At 32.4% G+C, this 21,437-nt stretch overlaps 2 protein-coding genes across 7 annotated transcripts; one reads left to right on the top strand and one right to left on the bottom strand.

The window, feature by feature from the left end:
* Positions 1-790: 790 nt before the first annotated feature.
* LOC125051329 (reticulocalbin-2) lies at positions 791-7,273 on the top strand. Of its 2 annotated transcripts, none has more exons than XM_047651569.1 (7): positions 791-1,183; positions 1,328-1,475; positions 1,777-1,927; positions 2,929-3,009; positions 3,444-3,564; positions 3,873-3,996; positions 4,937-7,273. In XM_047651569.1, the coding sequence occupies exons 1-7, from the start codon at positions 991-993 to the stop codon at positions 5,097-5,099; spliced, it is 981 nt and encodes a 326-aa protein (XP_047507525.1). In that variant the 5' UTR covers positions 791-990; the 3' UTR covers positions 5,100-7,273. The 2 variants fall into 2 exon arrangements, with proteins under 2 accessions (XP_047507525.1, XP_047507526.1); XM_047651570.1 differs by having other exon boundaries at positions 792-1,183; positions 2,932-3,009.
* Positions 6,890-20,888, bottom strand: LOC125051330 (ras-related protein Rab-5B). 5 transcript variants are annotated; one of them, XM_047651571.1, is made up of 8 exons: positions 20,682-20,888; positions 18,766-18,807; positions 18,106-18,353; positions 16,391-16,463; positions 11,396-11,612; positions 10,293-10,405; positions 9,420-9,462; positions 6,890-8,605 (listed from the first exon to the last, which is right to left on the bottom strand). In XM_047651571.1, exons 2-6 carry the CDS (start codon positions 18,790-18,792, stop codon positions 10,302-10,304), a joined length of 669 nt encoding a protein of 222 aa, XP_047507527.1. In that variant the 5' UTR covers positions 18,793-18,807; positions 20,682-20,888; the 3' UTR covers positions 6,890-8,605; positions 9,420-9,462; positions 10,293-10,301. The 5 variants fall into 5 exon arrangements, with proteins under 5 accessions (XP_047507527.1, XP_047507528.1, XP_047507529.1 ...); XM_047651572.1 differs by lacking the exon at positions 20,682-20,888 and adding an exon at positions 20,185-20,435; XM_047651573.1 differs by lacking the exon at positions 18,766-18,807 and having other exon boundaries at positions 20,682-20,886.
* Positions 20,889-21,437: the final 549 nt, after the last annotated feature.

Here is a 21,437-nt window from a genome sequence, read left to right as displayed (position 1 = left end):
ATTAACATTAAAATATCATTGTTTATAGTTAGTGTTTTATTAACAACAAACTGAAATTAATAGATTTAAATGAGGTATTTAGCTTTTTTTCAGGAGGCTCACCTGATGGTTAGTGATACCGCCGCCCATGGACACTCTCAATGCCAGAGGGCTCGCGAGTGCGTTGCCGGCCTTTTAAGAATTGGTACGCTCTTTTCTTGAAAGACTAAGTCGAATTGGTTCGGAAATAGTTCAGTGGGCATCTGGTTCCACAAAGTGGTGGTGCGCGGCAAAAACTGCCTTGAAAAACGCTCAGTTGTGGAACGGCGGACGTCGAGGTGATACGGGTGGAATTTCATATTCTGTCTCGACGTCCGATTATGAAACTCAGCTGCAGGTATTAAGCCGTGAATCACAGCACACTGCACAGCTCTCGAAGCTTCCAGCCTATAGGCTTCCCGAGAAATTATGCGATTGGATCTCCAGCTTTCTGGCCGATCGGAGTATCAAGGTCGTCATTGACGGAGAATGTTCCGACCTTAAACCAGTGAAGGCTGGGGTCGCACAAGGCTGTGTTCTACCCCTGACCTTGCTTCTTCTGCACTAACCGCTAGCTAGTTGGACGGATCAGAGCGAGCGAATCACAGCAGCTGAGATAAGGGAAATAATGTTATCCTTATCTCAACTCCTATATAATTCTTAAAATTCTAGACTCTATGTTCTAGATCTGTGGCTACAAGATATATCGCTATGTCAAATGCCAATACACTGGACAGTCTTAATTACTTATTACTATTGATGTTTTGACATCTGACAACATCTATTTCTGAAAATAGGAATCAAAATAATATCTGAATCTGAAATTTTGAACAAAACAAGTGGCTTCTATAAGAAACATAACCCAGTTATTGACTACATATGAAGTAATAAAAATAATGTTTCAACAGTAACCTAATAAGCACAAATGCCTCTTAATTTAAAGTGACTGATAAAGTGATTTTATTAACGAAAATGTATTGTCAATACTACGTTTCTTTTGTATTATTGTTGACTCCTAATATTTTATTCTGCGCGTCGGCTGCTGTTCACAGCCATAGCTTAGATGATCCAGAGCGAGAATCTGACGGCGCGTATCGGCCACGAGATTCTGAGCACTTTAATGATATGGGACATAATGTTGAATTCGACCATGAAGCCATTCTAGGTACCTATTGTTTACAGTTAATATAAACTCAGTTGTGAAATCCTAAGTTGATAAGGAGCACGTTTGCGTTTGCTATGTCTATTAAACTGGGTTTATTGTTTCTTATACCTACAATGCTTGTTGTAACTTATTATTTTTCAATAGGTAGCGTAAAAGAGGCAGAAGAGTTTGATAAGCTCAGTCCAGAAGAGTCAAAGCGGCGCCTTGGTCTAATGCTGCCAAAGATGGACCTTAATGGAGATAAATTCATTGATCGAGATGAACTTAAGAAGTGGATTTTAAACTCATTTATGTATGATATGGTTACTCTATATAAAGGAGTTTACAATTTAAAAACATATAAGCCTTTTACTGGTTGTTCTTAAATAGATAACTATTATTTCAAACAAACACTGTAATAGAATATATTATTTCCTGTTAATGCATTAATTTCTAAGTGTAAGCAAAATAAATAAATCTATCTTGTTTAATGTGGGCTAAATAAGTATTATATGCATCGGTTTAAGCTACAGTGAATGTACTTCTACAGTAAATACTACAAAATAGATAGGTTCAGGTAACATGTTAATAAAACATTGGTCTGATTATTTCAGTAATCTTGCCAGAGAAGAAGCTGAGGAAAGACTAACAGAAGCAGATGACGATGGTGACGGCCTGGTGACATGGTCAGAGTACCTAAGAGACTCTTTTGGGGTTGATACTGAGGAGGAACTTAATCCAGAAGACACAGGAGATACTGGCATGGTAACATTTTATATCTAGTTTAACTACTAGTATAACAAGTTAAGTCAATTTCTTTGGCATACCTTCTAATTAGGCCAATGTTTCGATTTGTATCTTTAATTAACTTTTATATTTGTATTTTTTATTGTATTGTATTTTATAAATTACAAGCTGGCCTGGCGAACATCGTACCGCCTAACAGTTGATTTTTTTTAAATATTTATTCTGCTATTCGGGACACCGGTCTAGCTAGTAAGATAAAAAAAAGAAATTTGATAATACAACAAATACATTATGTCAAAAAATAAAAATTTACCTTCCCGGAACCCCTCCAGTAACACTTGAACTTTATAATATGGTATTAAAGTTCAAATTGCCTTTAAATATTATTACGAATATTTTGTATGGAAAATAGAAAAGTGTTGTTTTTAGACTTTTCATTCAATTTTTTTTAATTTTTCTCGCCGTAAGAACCATCCTCGTACTTCAAGGAATATTATAAAAAAAGAATCAGACAAATCGGTCAAGCCGTTCTCATGTTATGTCGTGACAACGGAAAACGGGTTTCATTTTTATATATATAGATATTAAACTGTAAAAATTATTGCTCTTGCTTTGTATTTGAATTTTTATGATTATATGTAAAATTTTATGTGTTACTAGCTGATCCGGCAAACATCGTTTTGCCATGTATATCATTTATAATAAAAAATAGGGGTTGATCGTAGAGGGGTGAAATATAGGGGTTGTATGTATTTTTTAATGCTGTATCATAAGAAAATAAAAAAATTATCTAAAAATTTAACAAAATAATAATTTAGGGGTGGACTTCAAAAATAGATGTCCGATTCTCAGAAATACCCAATATGCACACAAAATTTCATGAGAATTGGTCAAGCCGTTTCGGAGGAGTTTAACTACAAAAACCGCTACATGAGAATTTTATATTATATTAGATAAATATAAGTGATTATATACAATTTGTCTTATAGAATACAATCAGAAACAAATATTTTTTTAAGCAGTTGGTGCGTGATGAGAAGATAATGTGGAAGACAGCTGACAGAAATGGAGATGGAAAGTTGGATATAGCTGAATTCGAGGTAAATATGTATTGAATTTTTTTAATACTCTTGTAGACTCCTACAGAGTAATAAATTAGGGAGCGTTCAAATATTACGTAACGAATATTGGGCTAAGGGGTGAACGTTACGGTGCGCGGCGGGGATTGAATTACGTATAATTTTTGTATAAAGAGTCACTAGGTGGTCACGAAACGTTTTACTATACTTGGGTACAGTACTGTACTGTTCTTGGGTACAGAAAAATGTTAAGGCGCGTTATATGGGGGGCGGGGGGGTGTCAATAATCCTCAAAACTTGCGTGACGTAATACTTGAACGTATAGGTTGCCTAGTTTAATCAAGTAACATGTTGTAGTTGAAAAACAATAAAAAAATGTCTGTATTTACTTCCCAGTATAATGCACCAAATCCATTTCATTTTTTTTAATATATTAAAACATATTAATATAACAGGTATTTACAAACCCAGAGGAGCACTCAGTGATGCACCCTCATCTAGTATCTCAGGCTCTAAGGGAGAAAGACTCCAATGGCGATGGAATGCTTGACTTCCATGAGTATATCGGAGAGAGAGGTTCGTAAGAAATAGTTACATCATTATTTATCAACATTTCACAAATTAGCAAGCAATAAAACTTGAACTTCTTAGCGATAAACTATATATTACTACATATGGTATTTTTTTCCTTTTGTTATTTATGTACTTTAGGGCAACTAATTTGAAATTTATTCTAGAAAGGTTCTTAGAACTTAACATCCTCTACAATCGGTAACTATTTTCTTTATATCCGCTTCACAAACCTTTTTTCATGTCTCAGTAGACATGTGGAATGTTTAGAAAACTAAATAAATAATTTTATTAAGGAGTCAGTATGGTTACAGCTCAACACCAAGATAAGGAATGGGTGATGACAGAGCGGGACAAGTATGACCATGAGCTGGACTCAAATGGAGATGGTTTACTTGATGAACATGAAATACATCGCTGGATGATACCAGATAACAAGTAATATAAGCTTGGGCTTACTATAAATATATTACTCATTACTCATTGGTCTAGTGGTTAGTACCCCTGACTGCGAATCCATGAGTCCCGGGTTCGATCCCCGGCTGAGACGAACATCGATGTGATGAGCATTTGGTGTTGTGCTTAGGTCTTGGGCGTTTAAATATGTATTTATATGATCTATCTATAATATGTATGTATATCCGTTACCTAGTACCCATAACACAAGCTTCACCAGCTTAGCATGGGACTAGGTCAATTGATGTGAATTGTCTTTAAAAAAAATATATATATATTAAGTAGAGATGCATCGATACGCCTTTTTACCGATACGATACCGATACTTTTATAGAAATATCGTCGACCGATACCAATGCTTATTGAATTAAAATTAAATTAAGGTAAAATATATCAAGTTTGGTTAAAGTTTTTAATTTTTACTAAGAAATATAAACAGTCACAAACTTTGAATAAGATTAAAGGTTCAGTTATTAAAATAAAATAATTTACTGTTAATAATTAAAATTAACATTGATAAGATTTTTGTTATTCTGTATTTTATTTAATTTGGTGTCAAAAAAAACTTAGCCACATTAGCAGTTATAAGCCAACTAAAGTGTTTATTGAAATGGAATAAGCGGGTCAGAGAGACAAAAAACTGAATAAAACAAGGGGAATCCCCGGGCATAAATAGTCAGCGCCTCGTTTGCAATTTTTGAAGCGCGAGAAATATCGTTGTATCGGCAATTAAAATATCGCCGATGCCGATATATCGGTATCGGATGCATCCCTATTATAAAGCAAATTAAACTTCAAAAATAATTAATATTTTGTGTTTTACTAACTCTTCAATATTAAATAACTAAATCTTCAATATGTTGCTTTCAAGTAAAGATAAATAAACATGTTAAGAAATCCTCTAAAATAATTTTTTTTTTAGTGAAATAGCCGAGGAGGAAGTGTCACATTTATTTGCGTCCTCTGATGATGACCACGACGAACTCCTGTCATTCGAGGAGATACTTCAGCATCACCATGTCTTCGTTGGTAGCGAGGCCACAGACTTTGGAAACGACATAGATCGATTTGACGATGAATTATAAGAAAAGGAATTTAGAAAATATCACTCGTTAAGTGCTTACTTATGAGTTTAACAATTTTTAATAACTTTTTTGGGCCAAATATTACGTGTCTGTAAGCTAAATTAAAATTCGATTGTTTGTCACATTTTTAAGTAAACCTAACGAGAGCTTTTAATCTATGTGAAATTTTTGTCTAGAAATTATGTAAATTAGTTTATTAAAACGATTAATATACATTTATCAATAAGTGAATAAAACACGGTTTTGCTGAAACATACCATATAATTTGGCTATATGTACTATAGATTTAATACGGCGCTTTTAAAAGATCTGATACGCACAAGTACTTAATGGGTTTTAATCGTATGATTTACCTGTTTACTTAACCATAATGTTCAAAGAAACTAGTCAAAGTTACTCATAGCAATTTACAATAAAGTAGTACCCATAATAGTAGGGGAGCCCACGATGCTAAATGGGGATGTACTCGAGCGTCGTAGAGACCTATTGAGTTGCGAAACTTAGATAACAAAAAAAATGTTATATAATGTATACTTTTCAACGGTGGGGGGAGCGGCTATAGATTTTCAAAAATGTAAATAAAACTGTGCCATGGACATACTCGAGCGCGTCAGATATTGATAGCATCCATTTTCTACGTATTTTTAATAATGTACGATGTTAATCTGATTGTTTGCATGGTGGTCGTACCTACGTAAGGGTTGAAAATGAAAAAAAAATTTTGTCGAGCGCGTCAGATTTTCTAAGGGGATTTTAAGTGAACCTTAAAAAAAGCTCTCATCTAATAATTTCCAATGTTTCTATTGTAAATTTTATTGATTTTTGCAAAGTAGTTTCACCACAAAATACACATTTTATGTTAGTATTACTCATAATTTTTAGTTAATATAATTAGACTAATATAAGCATTACGCAGCCGCACGTATTATACTTTATCGACGAATTTTACTTACTTCTGCTTGTGGAAATCGTCAGATTATATATTTTTCGTTTCGAATTATTTCCTTCAAAATAAACAAAAACTCGACAATGTCGAGATGACGTTTTTTTACAACTTTGCAGCCCTCCCTTTTCTTTAGGTCACTTGCAAATTGTCAGATTAGTGGAATATACACTTAGCATGTACTAACTCTAACCTCACCCTACCTTAAACTGACGCGCTAGAGAATTTCTGATGATTATTTTTTTTTTTACTAATCTAATCCATTATCCTTGACGGGCGGACATATATTTGCGGCTCATATTTGGTAGAGGTACTTCCTTAATCTGCCATGCTGTACTAAATCCCGAAATCCCAGCTTGGGCTCCCCTACTATAAGATACTTAATACATATATTTGACACAGACTTGTATGTCAAACTCATGGGTAAGTTGTGGAATCCAGTTTTAATATTTCAAATAGCGAATCATCTTTCAGTTTTCAGAACTGACTATCCATTTTTTATAAATTTTTACATTTCTACCAGTCAATATGTTTTGCCCTATGCGGCAAAAGGAGAACGCCTAGTTATATACCATATGTAACCAAATTATAAAGCATGTTATACCAAGCTTGAATAATTATTTTCATCAATTGAAATAATTTGGACATCTTATGATCCTGTTATAATTATAAAAAGTTTTTAATGTGGGCATTTTATTAACCAGCTCTCCTAAAATTGTGCCATTTAATTTGTAGTAAGTAACAAATTAGTTTAATTGAATTATTATTTTAGAATTATAAATAGTTAATAATAATTTAACACACTAATTATATTTATACTTAATGTATTTGAAATAAAACACAAAAATCATTTACAATATTTTTTTATTCAATATAATAATCTTAATAAATCCAAAATATTTACACAATACAAAAACATACTATATGACCTTCCATCTCCGCTTGTTTTAATTTCATTACACGAATGTTCTGATAACATCTACATATAACTATAAAGGATCATACCGCATCCTGTTTTTAAGCTTTATGGTCCTTTTAAACCAGGTACATTATATTTAATGTCAGTTATATTTTACTTGATTATTTTAATTTAGACATTTTTAAACAGGAGACGGTCTGATTACTACTAAGTATTGCACATTTTGTGGTATGATGTCTAATTTTTGTATGCCATATTTCATGAATAATGTTAATATTATTTTTTCGAAACAAATATATATTAAACACAAGACATTACACCAAAAAATGATTTAAAAGCCTAAAAGCACTTCATTCTTGAATGAAATTACATTTGTAATGTAAGGCTTAGTATAAAATTGATTTTATTAGTTCTGCCCTCTAGGTAGAAATGCAATGTTTTTACTTTTATATACGGAGTTGTCTATTATTATCGAGCATATATAGAGAGATATATATAAAAAAGAAGACCATAATTGACAGATAATAAATAAGCGGCATTGCTACATACATGTGCAATAATTATTAAAATTCAATTATGTTACAATCACTATTTTAGTTCTCATTATATTTTACAGATGAAAATTCATTCCTTATTCTAAGGTTACGAAAATTATCAGTATACGAAGAAAAAAGGATAGAGCATAGACAACCCAGACTTCTACAAAGGAGTATGAAATCTTTTTAATGCACTTTTATTATTTTGGGTCTGTCAAAAACATGACTAATGTCAGCTCTGTTGTTTATGTGAAAAGTTTGGCTCTGGTTTTTAACTTTAAGAAACTGATTGCCAACAACCAGAATTAAGGTTGTATTCATTCTGATTATTTCCAATTATACAACAATAACATAGGCTTGCGTTCACATTTAACAACAGAATTGACCTCGTCTACAGCTACACCCCATTGGAATGCGATAGTAAAATACAGCTAGAACTGCCACATAGTACAAATACCCTTATAACAAAATTATACATATGTTACTTTCACTGAATATTAGAGTTTAAACTAACAGAGGCGTTCTAATTTTATCTATATTAACTAAAGGTGATCTCTAGTCGCGGAACGGCAAACAAATGATAACGATAATCAGTCCATTGAATACGGCACTAAGGAAGTATTATTAAAATAGCTTTTTTAAATTCAAAACATTGTAGCATCTACATATAACAGCTCTATTGTGATGTCATAAGCGAAAAAAGCACCAGACGCATTCAATGGACGACCATCGACGGGTAATATACAGTAATCCTACCAAATCGTTAACATATCAGTAAATGATTGACGCTATTCTAGACCGGCAATGTTTAACAACAGTACATCAGATAACAGTTTAGTTTAAAATTTGAATTATAGGGTAATTACTAGGATACACAATAAAAAGCCAATGAACAGAGAATGTAGTTGTCAAATACGCCAGTCTGAGAATTTCGAGGTATTTACACTTTGTCGAGTAACGTTTGTAAAAGCGTTTTTGCGAGAAATGAGTTTGGATATATTATGCACAGATTTTATAATTTTCAATTATGCTCGGTCCGCTACCAAACAAAGTGTAAATAACAATAATGATAAGGTGTTTCGTGTACCCAGCCTAACGGAGCCGTGACCTGAGCAAATAGAAAATTCATTGAAACAGAAAGACATAAAAAAAATACTTAAATAATTTACTTTACAGTGAGACAGGCATTTATGGTTTGGTTTCTCTTTTTTGTTGTTAGTTCTTCCTTATTTTGTATCTTTAAATTATTTTAGGTAGAGGTAAAAGGCAGATACATTCATTCTATACAAAAATTCTCTTGCTTTTTAGCGCCTCCTATAGGCTACAGAGGGAGATTACGTTAGCACGTGACAGTGTTGGTTTAAGTAATTTTATTGCATTGAATTATCATAACAATAATGTTATAAGTTATTCTGAAATTATATAAAGGACAATATTGTAAAAAAAACAAATAAATTTAAGATATATTTTCATTACGTTTAGCCTAAACTCACTAATCATCAAAAAGGCAAACTTTCCAGAGTAAGTATATTTTACCTATTTAAAACAGGCTTAATGAACGGCATTTTAATAATTGTATGCGTTTTCATCCATTAAACATTTTTCTGTTGAATGGATTTAATGTTTAAAATAATATCACATTAATTGTGTAAATTCTTTTTTAGATTATCCGGTTAAGGAGGGGTATTTTAATATACAGAATTTAGATTAAATTATCTAAACTACAAAATTAAAATTTTGTATAATTGCTAAAACTTCAATACAAAATGCAGTAAAACATCGACATTAAATAGTTTAAGAATTTAAAGGAAATTATTGTAAATAAAAATTTGAAAAACTATAATTATGTAAAAAAATAAAAATGGGTAAGGTTTTTCTGTCCTCGTATATAGTGTATACGTGTGTTTGTGTGTGTGTCATACCTCATCCGCGCGCCGCATCGCGCCACAGTCCCACACTCTGCTTCTGAAATTAGATAAAACATTGTACAAGCATGGGAAAGGTCCTGATTATTTGACATAGAATATAATTTAAAAATAAACAAATTTAATTAATTAAATACTAAACGAGTGTCCATGGACTGTACGATAGTTGCCGACCTTACGCTGCTGTCAGTGACGTCAACTCCTACAAAATATTCCCACTAGGACCGACTTGAAATACCTATGAAACCAACTAATAACCCCTAAAATGTTTAATGTGCGTTCACTTGGTTTGAGAGGTAATTTCAAATATGAATTAAAAATATATTCAAGTAGTATAAAATAGCTGCTTTAGTTATGGGGGTGCATTTTATGAATATGTGTGTATAAATTAATGACCTAATAATATCTATTAATGATTATATTTAAAAGAAACAATTTTTTACCGGATTGAAGTTATGTATTTATGTATTATAAATTTACAATTATTTTACATAATTTTAAATTTAACCGACGTTTCGCGTGCTTTACAGCGTGCGTGGTCACGATGACTGAAGACAAAAGGTGTTGGATGTCAAAAAGTATCACAGCTGTAGAAAAAAGTTATATTATCTGTATTTATTTTCCCGGAGTTGGTATCGACTTAAAGATGACGGTTATGTATTTATAATACATAAATACATAACTTCAATCCGGTAAAAAATTGTTTCCTTTAAATGTGTAAAAGTTATGTCAATAAAAGACAATACAATGATTATATTTCTTAACTTTGATGTGTATGTCGACTTAAAATTAAAAGAAGCTGCACAAGCATCCGTATTGTTCGCGGTAAGGCCGTTGGGAACAGTACGTTGACCTGACGTGGGTACGTACCGGGCGGTATCACTTGCAGCAGGTGGAAGTCCGCGGCTGGTCGCCGTCAGCGAGACGCCGCGCGCCGCCCGCCGCGCCGCCGCCGCCGCTCTCACTCTTTGGTAACTTGTTCGCTGAAAAGGCACCATGTCAAAATATAAGCCATTTAAATTATGCCAACTGAATTTACGACCTTTAGCTGTGTTCCTTTATACTACACGTCCTTTTCATACCTGGATATATTAGAACAATCCTGCTGCAAAATTCTATAAGATTCTACGTCAAGAGCGGACGATAAGAACTGACAGTAAACTCTTCGCCACTATTTTTATTTAATATTTTATTCAACGAATTACAATAAACAAAACTAAGAAAACATGTTTCATAAATAACTTAGAAATAAAAGTTTACTTATTTTAGTACGGAACGTCAAGTGTCAAGCTTAAAACAGTGTATACGTTACAATCATTAAGTGCTTAATTTTTATGCTTGTTTGTATTTAACACTGCTTTTTGTATCTACTTGATTTCGCTGGTCGTGTCCACATGTCATAGGGACGGCACCGCTTTTAATATTTTTGTATGTATGTCAATTTATATCATGTGTTTGTCCTAATTTTGTGGTCCAAATAAAAAAAAAAGTTTGTTGTTTGACCTAAGATAGATCTAATATCATTTGGCGTATACGCGTCGTCTAGGTTACGATAGATCGTGTGACGTCATTAGACAATTCGCCGTGGGTATATGTTATAGTTATATCGTCGTATATCTTTCTACAATGATCCAATAAAAACAAAGAAACTTGTTCATTAAAAAAATTAACGATGCTCAGAACACCGGATTTTTCTTAAGATATAATATTGTATGACAATGGAATTATTAGTAATATAAGTCCGCGTATTAAAATTTATTCGAACGTATTTTAACATTTATATAAATATATAAACATTTTATAATTATTAAGAAATTTTTTTTTTAAATTTCAAATAAAACTAAATATCTTAGAATAAAAAACAATAAAAAATAATTACAAAAAAAACTTGTACCTTAATCTAAAAAATCTTTAGTGTAATATGTTATTTTTAAATCACCAGTAAGCAATAAAATTTTCTACTTATGACTCACCAATGGCTAGGAAGATATCGTTAACGTTCATTGCCGTCTTGGCGCTGGTCTCCATGAAGAGTAGACCGTTCTCATCGGCGTAGGCCTGTGCCTCATCAAATTCCACCATACGTTTTGCTGCCATGTCGCTCTTGTTACCCGCGAGTGCGATCACGATTGATGGTGACGCCTGTCTCTGCAGTTCTTTTACCCAGTTCTTGGCTCGGCCGAACGTGTCCTGAAAGAGATTTAGTACTTGATTAGAAGACGGTTAAGAAATATGCATATGCAGTTATCAAAATTGGTCAATCCTTAACTCCGAAATTTAAGTCGTTTACATAATTATTTCTCCGATTCACATAGATTAGATAAAATGATTAATAAGGGAGCGTTCAAGTATTACGTAACGAATTTTGGGAGGGGGGGGTCCTTTTGTAAAACGTTACGATGCGGGGCGGGAATTGTATTACGCGTTATTGTTAATATCATTTTCTACTTACACCACATAATAATAACTAAAGAGTCACTAGGTGGTCACGAAACGTTTTACTAGACTTGGGAACAGTACTGTTCTTGGGTACTGAAAACGTTACGGCGAGTTACATGGGGGGGGTGGGGGGGAGTGTCAATAATCTCCAAAAATTGCGTTACGTAATACTTTAACGCTCGCTAAAAGTAACTATAGAAAATGTTTAAGAATAGAATGGCTAAGTATGTTTCCAAAGTTAGTCTTTTAACATAATAAAAACTTTAAAAAATATACTTTTGTTTATGTATAAAAACTCCCCATCTCTCATTTCTTTAACGCTGTTTTAAGATTAGGAATACCAGGTATTCCTTAAGCTTATTTTAGTAGTTAGGAAATCATATTCTATTATTATTTGTTGACACACAATCAAAGAATAGTATGAAATTTTATGTCGATCACGCTTTACTACTATATTAAGACATAATTAAAACTACTATTCATTGACGTTGCCACACACAGGTATGTGAAATTTTTATCATCTAAAAATAAACGAGATGTGAGTACATATTTTATAGTACACAAAGAAATTGCGCAGCGCATTCTTTATATTATAAGCAATAATGCGATAGAGCTTTGCCCCTACACTACCCGTTGGACTATCAATGAGCGATAACGCTATCAAAGGTCTGGGAAATAGTCTGGTCATTGAACGAATCATTTTAGTGCCCCACATTGTAAGGGGTATGATAAAGTAGTAAATGATGTCTAAAGGCCGATTTACATTATCTTAGTGTTTAGGAGAGTGCTTTAGGACAGTACTTTAGTTGAAACATGTAAACGCTACTTGCTTTAGTAAACGCTACGCTAAAGAACTTGCCTTTCAAGTTGTACTAAAGCACTCTCCTAAACACTAAGATAATGTAAATCGGCCTTAAGAATGCATTAACTTTGAATATCTTATAAATGTATTATTTATTTAAACATACTAACACAATTGTTCGATCGAACAACAAAACATGCACGTGAATAACATCAATGCAGCTGATTGTCAAAATAAACACTCACTCAGATTATACAGAGCAAATCGGTTTTCTAAGACTATTTTCTTTTGTAATAATTTCATATCTATTAGTTTTTGTGTTGGCTGACTCACCTAACACTTCAAACTTGCCATACAGTGCAAGTTGGCAATATGACGTAAACAGCAATCAATATCTATACATTACGCCCTTGAACTCGAAGACTTATGCGTGTAATACGATTGACGGCTCACGCACACGTCAAATACTATTTTCGCTATTCTCTTTACATAATTAAGGAGAGTAATTCCACATCAATGTTGTTAGTTACCTGATCACAAAGCGTCATTTCCATACATTATTTTAAATACATATAGTTTCATTAAGATATTACTAACAAACTGGATTGATTGGGATCTCCCATTACAAGCAAACTATTCTAACTCAAAATATCTTTATTCATATAAGTAAACAAGTACACTTATGAACATCAAAAAGAAGTTAAATTAATTGTAAATTTACATTTACTACTAATTCGCAAGTCAAGGGCGTAAGATCGTTTAAGAAGAACTTGCAAGAAACTTTCCGCCATTCTTTAATCGCCAAGCATACTTTTTGCTTAAAGGACACGACAACTGATCACTCACATGTACTTTGTATGTATTTTTTGGTCAAAGAAATAAAATTTATTATTTGTTTCCGTAATGTTACATAGCAACTGGACCGTCGAAAACGTAAACAACTTCCAAGCCACTGCTCTTTTGCTGCATTGTCCACGTGAAATTAGGACAGTGCATAACAACCTACATTCCGGTACCAATAGACAATTGTAACATGAATATGCGGAACATTAAATGCTCGGTTAAACCTCGTCTCATAGGATGTCTCACACCGTCAAATAGATTTGTAAATATTACCGATATCGTCGGTGGACCGTGACGACCGTGAAATAGTTTTTTGATAAATTTACGCTATTGATCTTGACAATGAATGTGTGTTTTTAATAGTATAGTATATATTCCACCACTACATGTTGTATTTAAGTTATAGTAGGTATTAGCTTTACGCGTTACAAATTCGCAAACCGTTATTTTCATATTTCAATTAATTTGGAATAGCGGAATGCCGTTCACGGTTAGATAGATTCACGGATAGATATCAGCCCTGCCCTGAAAAGGTGGGAGCTTGTAGTTTATTGTTTATCAGAATGCCAAATCATAAAATGACTGCTTCACGACTGATTTGAGAGCGACCGCCGATGCGAAAACCGCTGTGTGAGTTTGAAAAGTGAGTTACAGAATCGCAGGGCAGGCAGTAAATTTTAACTAATATATCCCGACAATTTGCTAAAATTTAAGTAAAATAATAGTACTTTTGTTCATTTAATTGATATACTAGATAAGTACATCACGTGCGCACGCATCTCCTGATAAGGGGATTTAATATTGTTAAGAACTGTAATTACTAGCACCTTTTCAGTTGCTACTAAATGTGTTATGTATAGAAATAGTGTAATAGGCGAACATAGATATTTCAAAGCAAATTAAATAACGTTTTGTGCGAAGGCATTGTCGAACTTTAATTAGTAACATATATTTTCATATTAGATTAAGATCTTTTTTTTGCTTAAGAAAACAATACATAAGTCCTCTAAATACAAGGCTATGAGTAACAATTGAATGCAGTTTAAGGCGCAAATTAGGAATTCTGCGTTCGTGACAATGCGATGTGCTTCGACCGTGACCGAGTATCGATGGAATCCTCGATTATTTTGTTAACAGCACAAGATTGGCTTGAATAGTTAATGGTAGATGCCGTAACAAAAATTATATAGAGGATATTAAATGTTTTTAGGCGAAAATAAATGTTAAATAAATTAATAATTGGTTAATTAAAAACAATAACAAAAAATATACTTAGATTTATCGTGAATAAATTTCAATTAACTTTTGTATCGGAGGTAAACATCACCCTTTATTTTAATAACAATTTATTTAATTAACAATTATTCAGTCGCATTTTCAGTGGCATATTTCTTGCCTAACGTATATTATGCCTCTTACTTTAGATAAAGATTAATATAGATCATAGCTTAAATACGCCTGAAACGTATTTAGGCGTATATACTTAAAGTATTTAGGCGCCTAACAGTCTAAATTTATACCTGAATTAATTAACTCTTTCGTGCTTCAAGTAATGAATAACAAAACGCTTAATAGGCGCCTGAATGTAGTAAGTTAACTATACAAGTAATATTAACACGCCCCCAAATTTAGTTTAAATATAATAGTTACTTAACGATTTGCCATGTAATAATAATGTTTCTAGTTGGACACAAATACCTGGCAAGAAAGAAAAAAGAAACAAAAATTTGTCTATTAAGGTTTTATGATAAATTAATAAAAATAGGAAGGTATTAGGGATCCAATTAAGTATATCATAATCAAGCTCAACCTTCCTTTCCTTGCGTATTTAATAAATTGACAATTTAGGTCATCATTATTAAATAAAACAACATTGTGATTACGGGTCAAAAATCGAATAAAGCGTTTTCCGTTACGTAAATATGGCGATTATAGGGGGAATATCTCTATTTTAATTGATATTTTATACAGAAGTTATTTTTTTATCTCGTCTCTGAAACAATGTATTCATTTAACAATCGTAACATTGATATAGTCAAAGTTACTTCTCTAGTGTTCTAATTTTCTTACAATTTCAAGTATCTTAAGTAAATCTTAAATACCAAATGGGGCTGGGCTTTTTAAAAATGCCTTGTTACAGATAGGTAACAAGTCGCTGTCTTCAATAATTATGGTAGTTCCTAGGGAGATATACCATACCATAGTGCCACGGTCTAGTTTTTATTGATCAAAGTTGATTAACTGGTTTTATATAGACAAAAAGTCGTCGTGTAAGCACAGACTAAGAAATAATTACATCTACAAATTAAAACGCGTTGAAATTACCACACCTCATTTAGCCTCACAACAGCGGGAGATACCCGCGAAGCGTCGGCACCGTTTTAAAGTTATAAATTAATCTAATTCTAATGTAACTAATTCTGTATTTTGTTTAAGAAAAATAAAAGTATACATTATATAGATATAGTGTACATCTTCAGAAGTATATTTTAATTTGACTATCGTGTGTATCTTGATATGTTATCTTCATATGCGAGTTTATTGACATAAAATTATATTTAAAAATACATTTACTCGGCTGAGTCATACAAAGATATTTAAAAGTTTAACAAACAAGTATTTATTGTATATAAGTGATTATACACGCGCTAGTTCAAATAAAGACTTTGATACCTATTTAACACTGAAATCATGAATATATTTTTAACTAACGTAGGATTTATCTAATTTCATACACATTGACGGTTAACATTTTGTTAATACAGAAAATAGGTTTATAAATGTAGAAATCTTTCTTTCCTCTGCCCCATTAGAGATTATAGGTAAGAGTGGTTTGACCCCCAACCAGCAAATGTTACTGAGATTAAAATTAAATTCTACGTACCTGATTAGTAATATCGTAAACTACGATAGCTGCCTGGGCTCCTCTGTAGTACATTGGGGCAAGACTGTGATATCTGAAATATAAAATTTACATACAAGTTGCGAATTCATAACAACTGAAACAAAAATAAAATAAAATCTATAAAAACGAAGTCATTTTCGAGTTTTAAGTTTATTGGTGTCGAGACTGTCCCCGTATGCCTAAAATTACACTTTTGACGGAAATCAAACTTTTTGAAGCTTAGTGTATAGCTTAGGGATGATATTAAGTTTTTTTTTTATAGAACAGGGGGAAAACGGGCAGGAGGCTCACCTGATGTTAAGTGATACCGCCGCCCATGGACACTCTCAATGCCAGAGGGCTCGCGAGTGCGTGGCCTTTTAAGAATTGGTACGTTCTTTTCTTGAAGGACCCTAAGTCGAATTGGTTTGGAAATACTTCAGTGGGTTGCTGGTTCCACATAGTTCGCGGCAAAAATGCCTTGAAAAACGCTCAGTTGTCGTCACGTATAGACTCTAAATTACCCTTAGATACAAAGCATTAATAATTTGTTTTTCATTTACACTACACACGATATAGATCGTGCCTATCGGAAAAATTTCTACAAAAAAAAAAATATTTGCCATAACTTAGATATAAAATTAATTTCCCGTAAAATTTACACACATCTAAATATTCGTGTTCATGCAGTGAAAGATTTTGTAAAAAGTAATATTTTGAAACGAATGTAAAAGACCTGTCTTTGAATGTTTGTAAATGAGACGTTTACTACATTAAAACAACTTTTATGACGTACCATTCCAGTACGCGATCATTGTAAGTTATACATATGACGTATGTTTAATTACATGTGTAATTATAATAAAGTTTAACCTCTTGTTAATACTTTTTTCGTAAAATATTTTTATATCTTTAAAATGTAGAACATTGAGAGATTCTTCTGTACTACTGATCAAATGTACAACTACAATTCGACATCAATATAACAATATTCAAAAGTCGTATATATATATAGTCGGCAAAAATGCATACCGTGGTACCGAGAACAATAAACAATAATTATAGTATTTACATTATAATAAGACAACATAAATTTACAGTACAAACACAACATGCATTTTATATTAAGACTAGCTGACCCGGCAAACGTTGTTTTGCCATGTATATGTCTAGGAAACATTTTTTTATTTCAATAAAAATAACTATCTACTATAATAAAAAATAGGAGTTGATCGTAGAAGGGTGAAAATTAAGGGTTGTATGTATTTTTGTATGCTGTATTATAAAAATGTAAAAACAAAAAATGTTGTCCAAAAAATAAAATTTGCGGGTAGACCCCCCTGACATTTAGGGGGATGAAAATTAGATGTTGTTCGATTCGCAGACCAATCCGATATTCACACAAAATTTCACGAACACTGGTCGAGCAGTTTCGAAGGAGTATGGGAACGAACATTGTGACACGAGAATTTTATATATCAGATTGTACTGTGTATATTATACTTTATATATGGTTTCTATTCTGAACTTTTTGACTACTATACAAGTCTGAGACTATTTATATTATGATTGTGTTCTATGTTCGCTTGCACTTTTAAACAATGATCGTGTCGATTTAATTTAATTAAAAGTGATTTCTCATTCTCATACCTATTAAAATATATTAGTTCTAATATTTTCACACTCCAGACAATAACACAAAAGCAATATCATACCTCTCCTGCCCCGCCGTATCCCAAATCTCAAACTTAACAGTAGTGTCATCGAGACATAGGGTCTGCGTGAGGAAGGCGGCTCCAATGGTGCTCTCCTGGTACTCGTGGAACTGTCCCTTGACGAACCGGAGCACTAGGGATGATTTGCCGACCGCCGACTCCCCTAACAGCACCAACTTAAACTGACAGACCTTCGTCTGCGGCGCGCCGTTTGGCCGCTGCGCACCGCTTCTGTTTGTTGCCATCGCCTATAATAATTAAAAAATACAGATATTTAAAAAAAAATCTCTATAAAAGGAATATGGTTAATATGTCTTACTGTGTTTACAACATACACGCAAAAATAAGTCGAAACCACCCTCAACTACTACTGCTGACACCGAATTGTGCTTAGTAATTTTTAAATAATTGCCTCATTATTTAGAAAGTACGTAGCTTGACATTTAACTTTTCGAAGTAAGTTAAATAATTGATGGCCTTGCGGGTCTCACTTCTATGATGGTAATGTAGTGCTTTATCCCATGATTTATTTATTTAGGAAATAATGTGAGTTGAAGGGTATTACTAAACAAGCAATATACACAACAATCATCATATTACAAGCTTTTCTATGACGCTCTATTATACATCACATAGGCAAATTTACTTTTTAATAGATACCTCATCATTGCATCCGTTGGTACTCATGACTCTTCTGTCGTGCTGGATTGAAAATACAAAACGTATATATGAATTATTAAGAAATTATTACATTTCGACTCAATATGTAAGTTGAACAAAAATATTCGTAATACACCAAAATGCTTAAGGTTTTAAGTAGATCGCGGGTACCAAAAAGGCAATTTCTATAATAGCAGTTCCTCCTATAGCTAAAATTTTACAACAAACCCCTAATCATACCATACATATATTTCGTAAGACTCCAAATTATTATTACTTATATATTAGTATCTCATTTAGCAAACATATTTTCTGATTTAAACGAGGCTATTCGATTCCGTTACAGGGTGAAGGATAAATTAGCGAACGAGAAAACCTCGTTTCGCAATGAGAATATTCTTCAACGTGACGTAAGTATGTACGTAACGCGTGGACAGTGTGGGTTAGTTTTTATTGGATTAGCTTCTTAGGCCAGCGTCGACTAATTTGTAAAGATTCCTTCGAAAGTGTACTTGCCTTGTTGTATTCATTAAACACAATAATAAAGTAGAAAAACAGTTAAGATAATGTATAATATCATCTATAAAAAATATGCATTGATTTACATATATATATATATATAAGTTAAGTTAGTCATACATTAACAATAATTTGTGCATTTCATGAGAGAACTGTACATTGTATAAAATATTTCTGTTATATGAAAATTTAGATATTGACACTTACAAATGAATATAAAAATGGTGTATAACAAAAAATGAGGATACTGTTGACAATAAAATCTGAATTAGACTTACTTATATTGAACATATTATTAAAATTTATCTTTTAATCACAAAATCTAATAATATCTATTATTGTAAACACTCTCTTTTTAATATTTTTGTTCATAATGTATGCTGATTATTATCACATGTAAATAGATTATATGTATAAATTAATTTTGAATTGATTAGATACTATTTTAGAATAGCCACATTTATTTTAAATATATAGTTAAACATTTTTTTCCTACTATACAACCACTTATAAAGCAAGGTATATAGCATTATAATTTGTTTATATAATTAACAATAGAAAACTGATTCTGAATCTTAGAATAGATATCTACCTATTTGATTTTAATTTTAAAAAGAAAGTCTTAAGTATTCTGTTACTTTATACTCAATATCATAAAAAATATTAGAGGGTAATGTTTAATTAATTTTTTTGTGCCAGTATATATTTATTGTATAATAGAAAAGTATAAAAAAAAACTATTGATGTTCTATGTTTTTGCTACAACATAATTTTTTAAAACTTTTACATATAACAAAAAAAATCTTATAATATTAGACTTTTGAATAAAGGATGTTATGATTCACATGCAAATTAAATTTGTTTTATTTAATTATAATATAGTCCATTATAGCTACTCACCAGACACCAGTGACACAAACACACAGATTAAAACCATTGACAAAAAAATTTGATTACTTGATGATATAGGAAAATAATTATGTCGAAAAGTCGCGAAAACGGTAAACACAGTTGTTATCTTTGCGGCGTTATGTCGCCAAGATCACAAAGAACATATTCACAAAGACAAAATAACCAATTATTTTGTTGCAGCGTTGAAGCCTCCCAGTATTTAACATTACGATTTACGTTTGGCGATACCAAAAAATACGTCTGCTTTTGATGACTAACCGTTTAACTCCGTATCAATTCATTTCCTTGGCTGAACAAGCTGTGAATCGCCCCCTTGTCAGCAGGAGTGTAATACATCCCTTTTAGATTCTTTGAACCATATCCTGACATTTAACTACTGAATGATAAGCTTTCATCATTCCACACCAACAATAAACTGGTTTTAGTAGACATTTATTCGATAAAATGACGCATTTACGTGTATTGAAAGGACGTGAAAGACGTACCCTCCCTGTTGTTAAATCACCGTGATGCACTTTCTTCTCGGCGACAAATCCTTACAAGGTCGCCGTGTTACCGATAATTTCATTAATTACACTCCTATAGGAATTTAATCACTAGGATACTGAAACTAGAAATTGTAGCACAAAAATGCAAAATGACCACGAACAAACATGGATGATGGAAGCGAGAGAGCGAGAAGACAATTAGTAAAACTTTGTCTATGTATTTTTTTGTCTATACATTGAAGTTAGAACAGATTATAGGCACAGACGATGCAATAGTTTGGAGGACTGAAAGGGGTTCATTTTAAAGGCTCTATAGCCAAATGGCAAAAAACAACCCTTTTAGATTCATCGTAAGTCTGTATATAACAGCCACTTATTAGCCACAGAAAATTATTCAGACTACACAGTTAAACTATGTGGGTAAATGTTTTCTGTAAACCGCTTTACGATTTATACAAAAATAAAAATTGAAAGGGGCTCATATATATGAGGAATTTAAGTTAAAATTATCTTGTTTTGCCTATAGAAAGGTCTTTCAAAAAAAAATTATGTAGATCTTGAATAATGAACCCTTTTACCGAAAATGAGGACTTTACTTTCCTTTACCGCAAAATAAGATGCACCCTTTTTTAACATGAAGGGTGTACTATGGCTTCACCCCCTACTTGTGTACCTAGTAAGACGAACTGACATATGTATGTGATCTGTGATGACGATTGACTAATTCGCCAAACTGGGTCTCGACAAAATTAC

Source organism: Pieris napi, chromosome 7, assembly GCF_905475465.1.
Source record: "Pieris napi chromosome 7, ilPieNapi1.2, whole genome shotgun sequence".
NCBI lineage: Eukaryota > Metazoa > Arthropoda > Insecta > Lepidoptera > Pieridae > Pieris > Pieris napi.
This window is presented reverse-complemented; position numbering and strand designations above follow the sequence as displayed.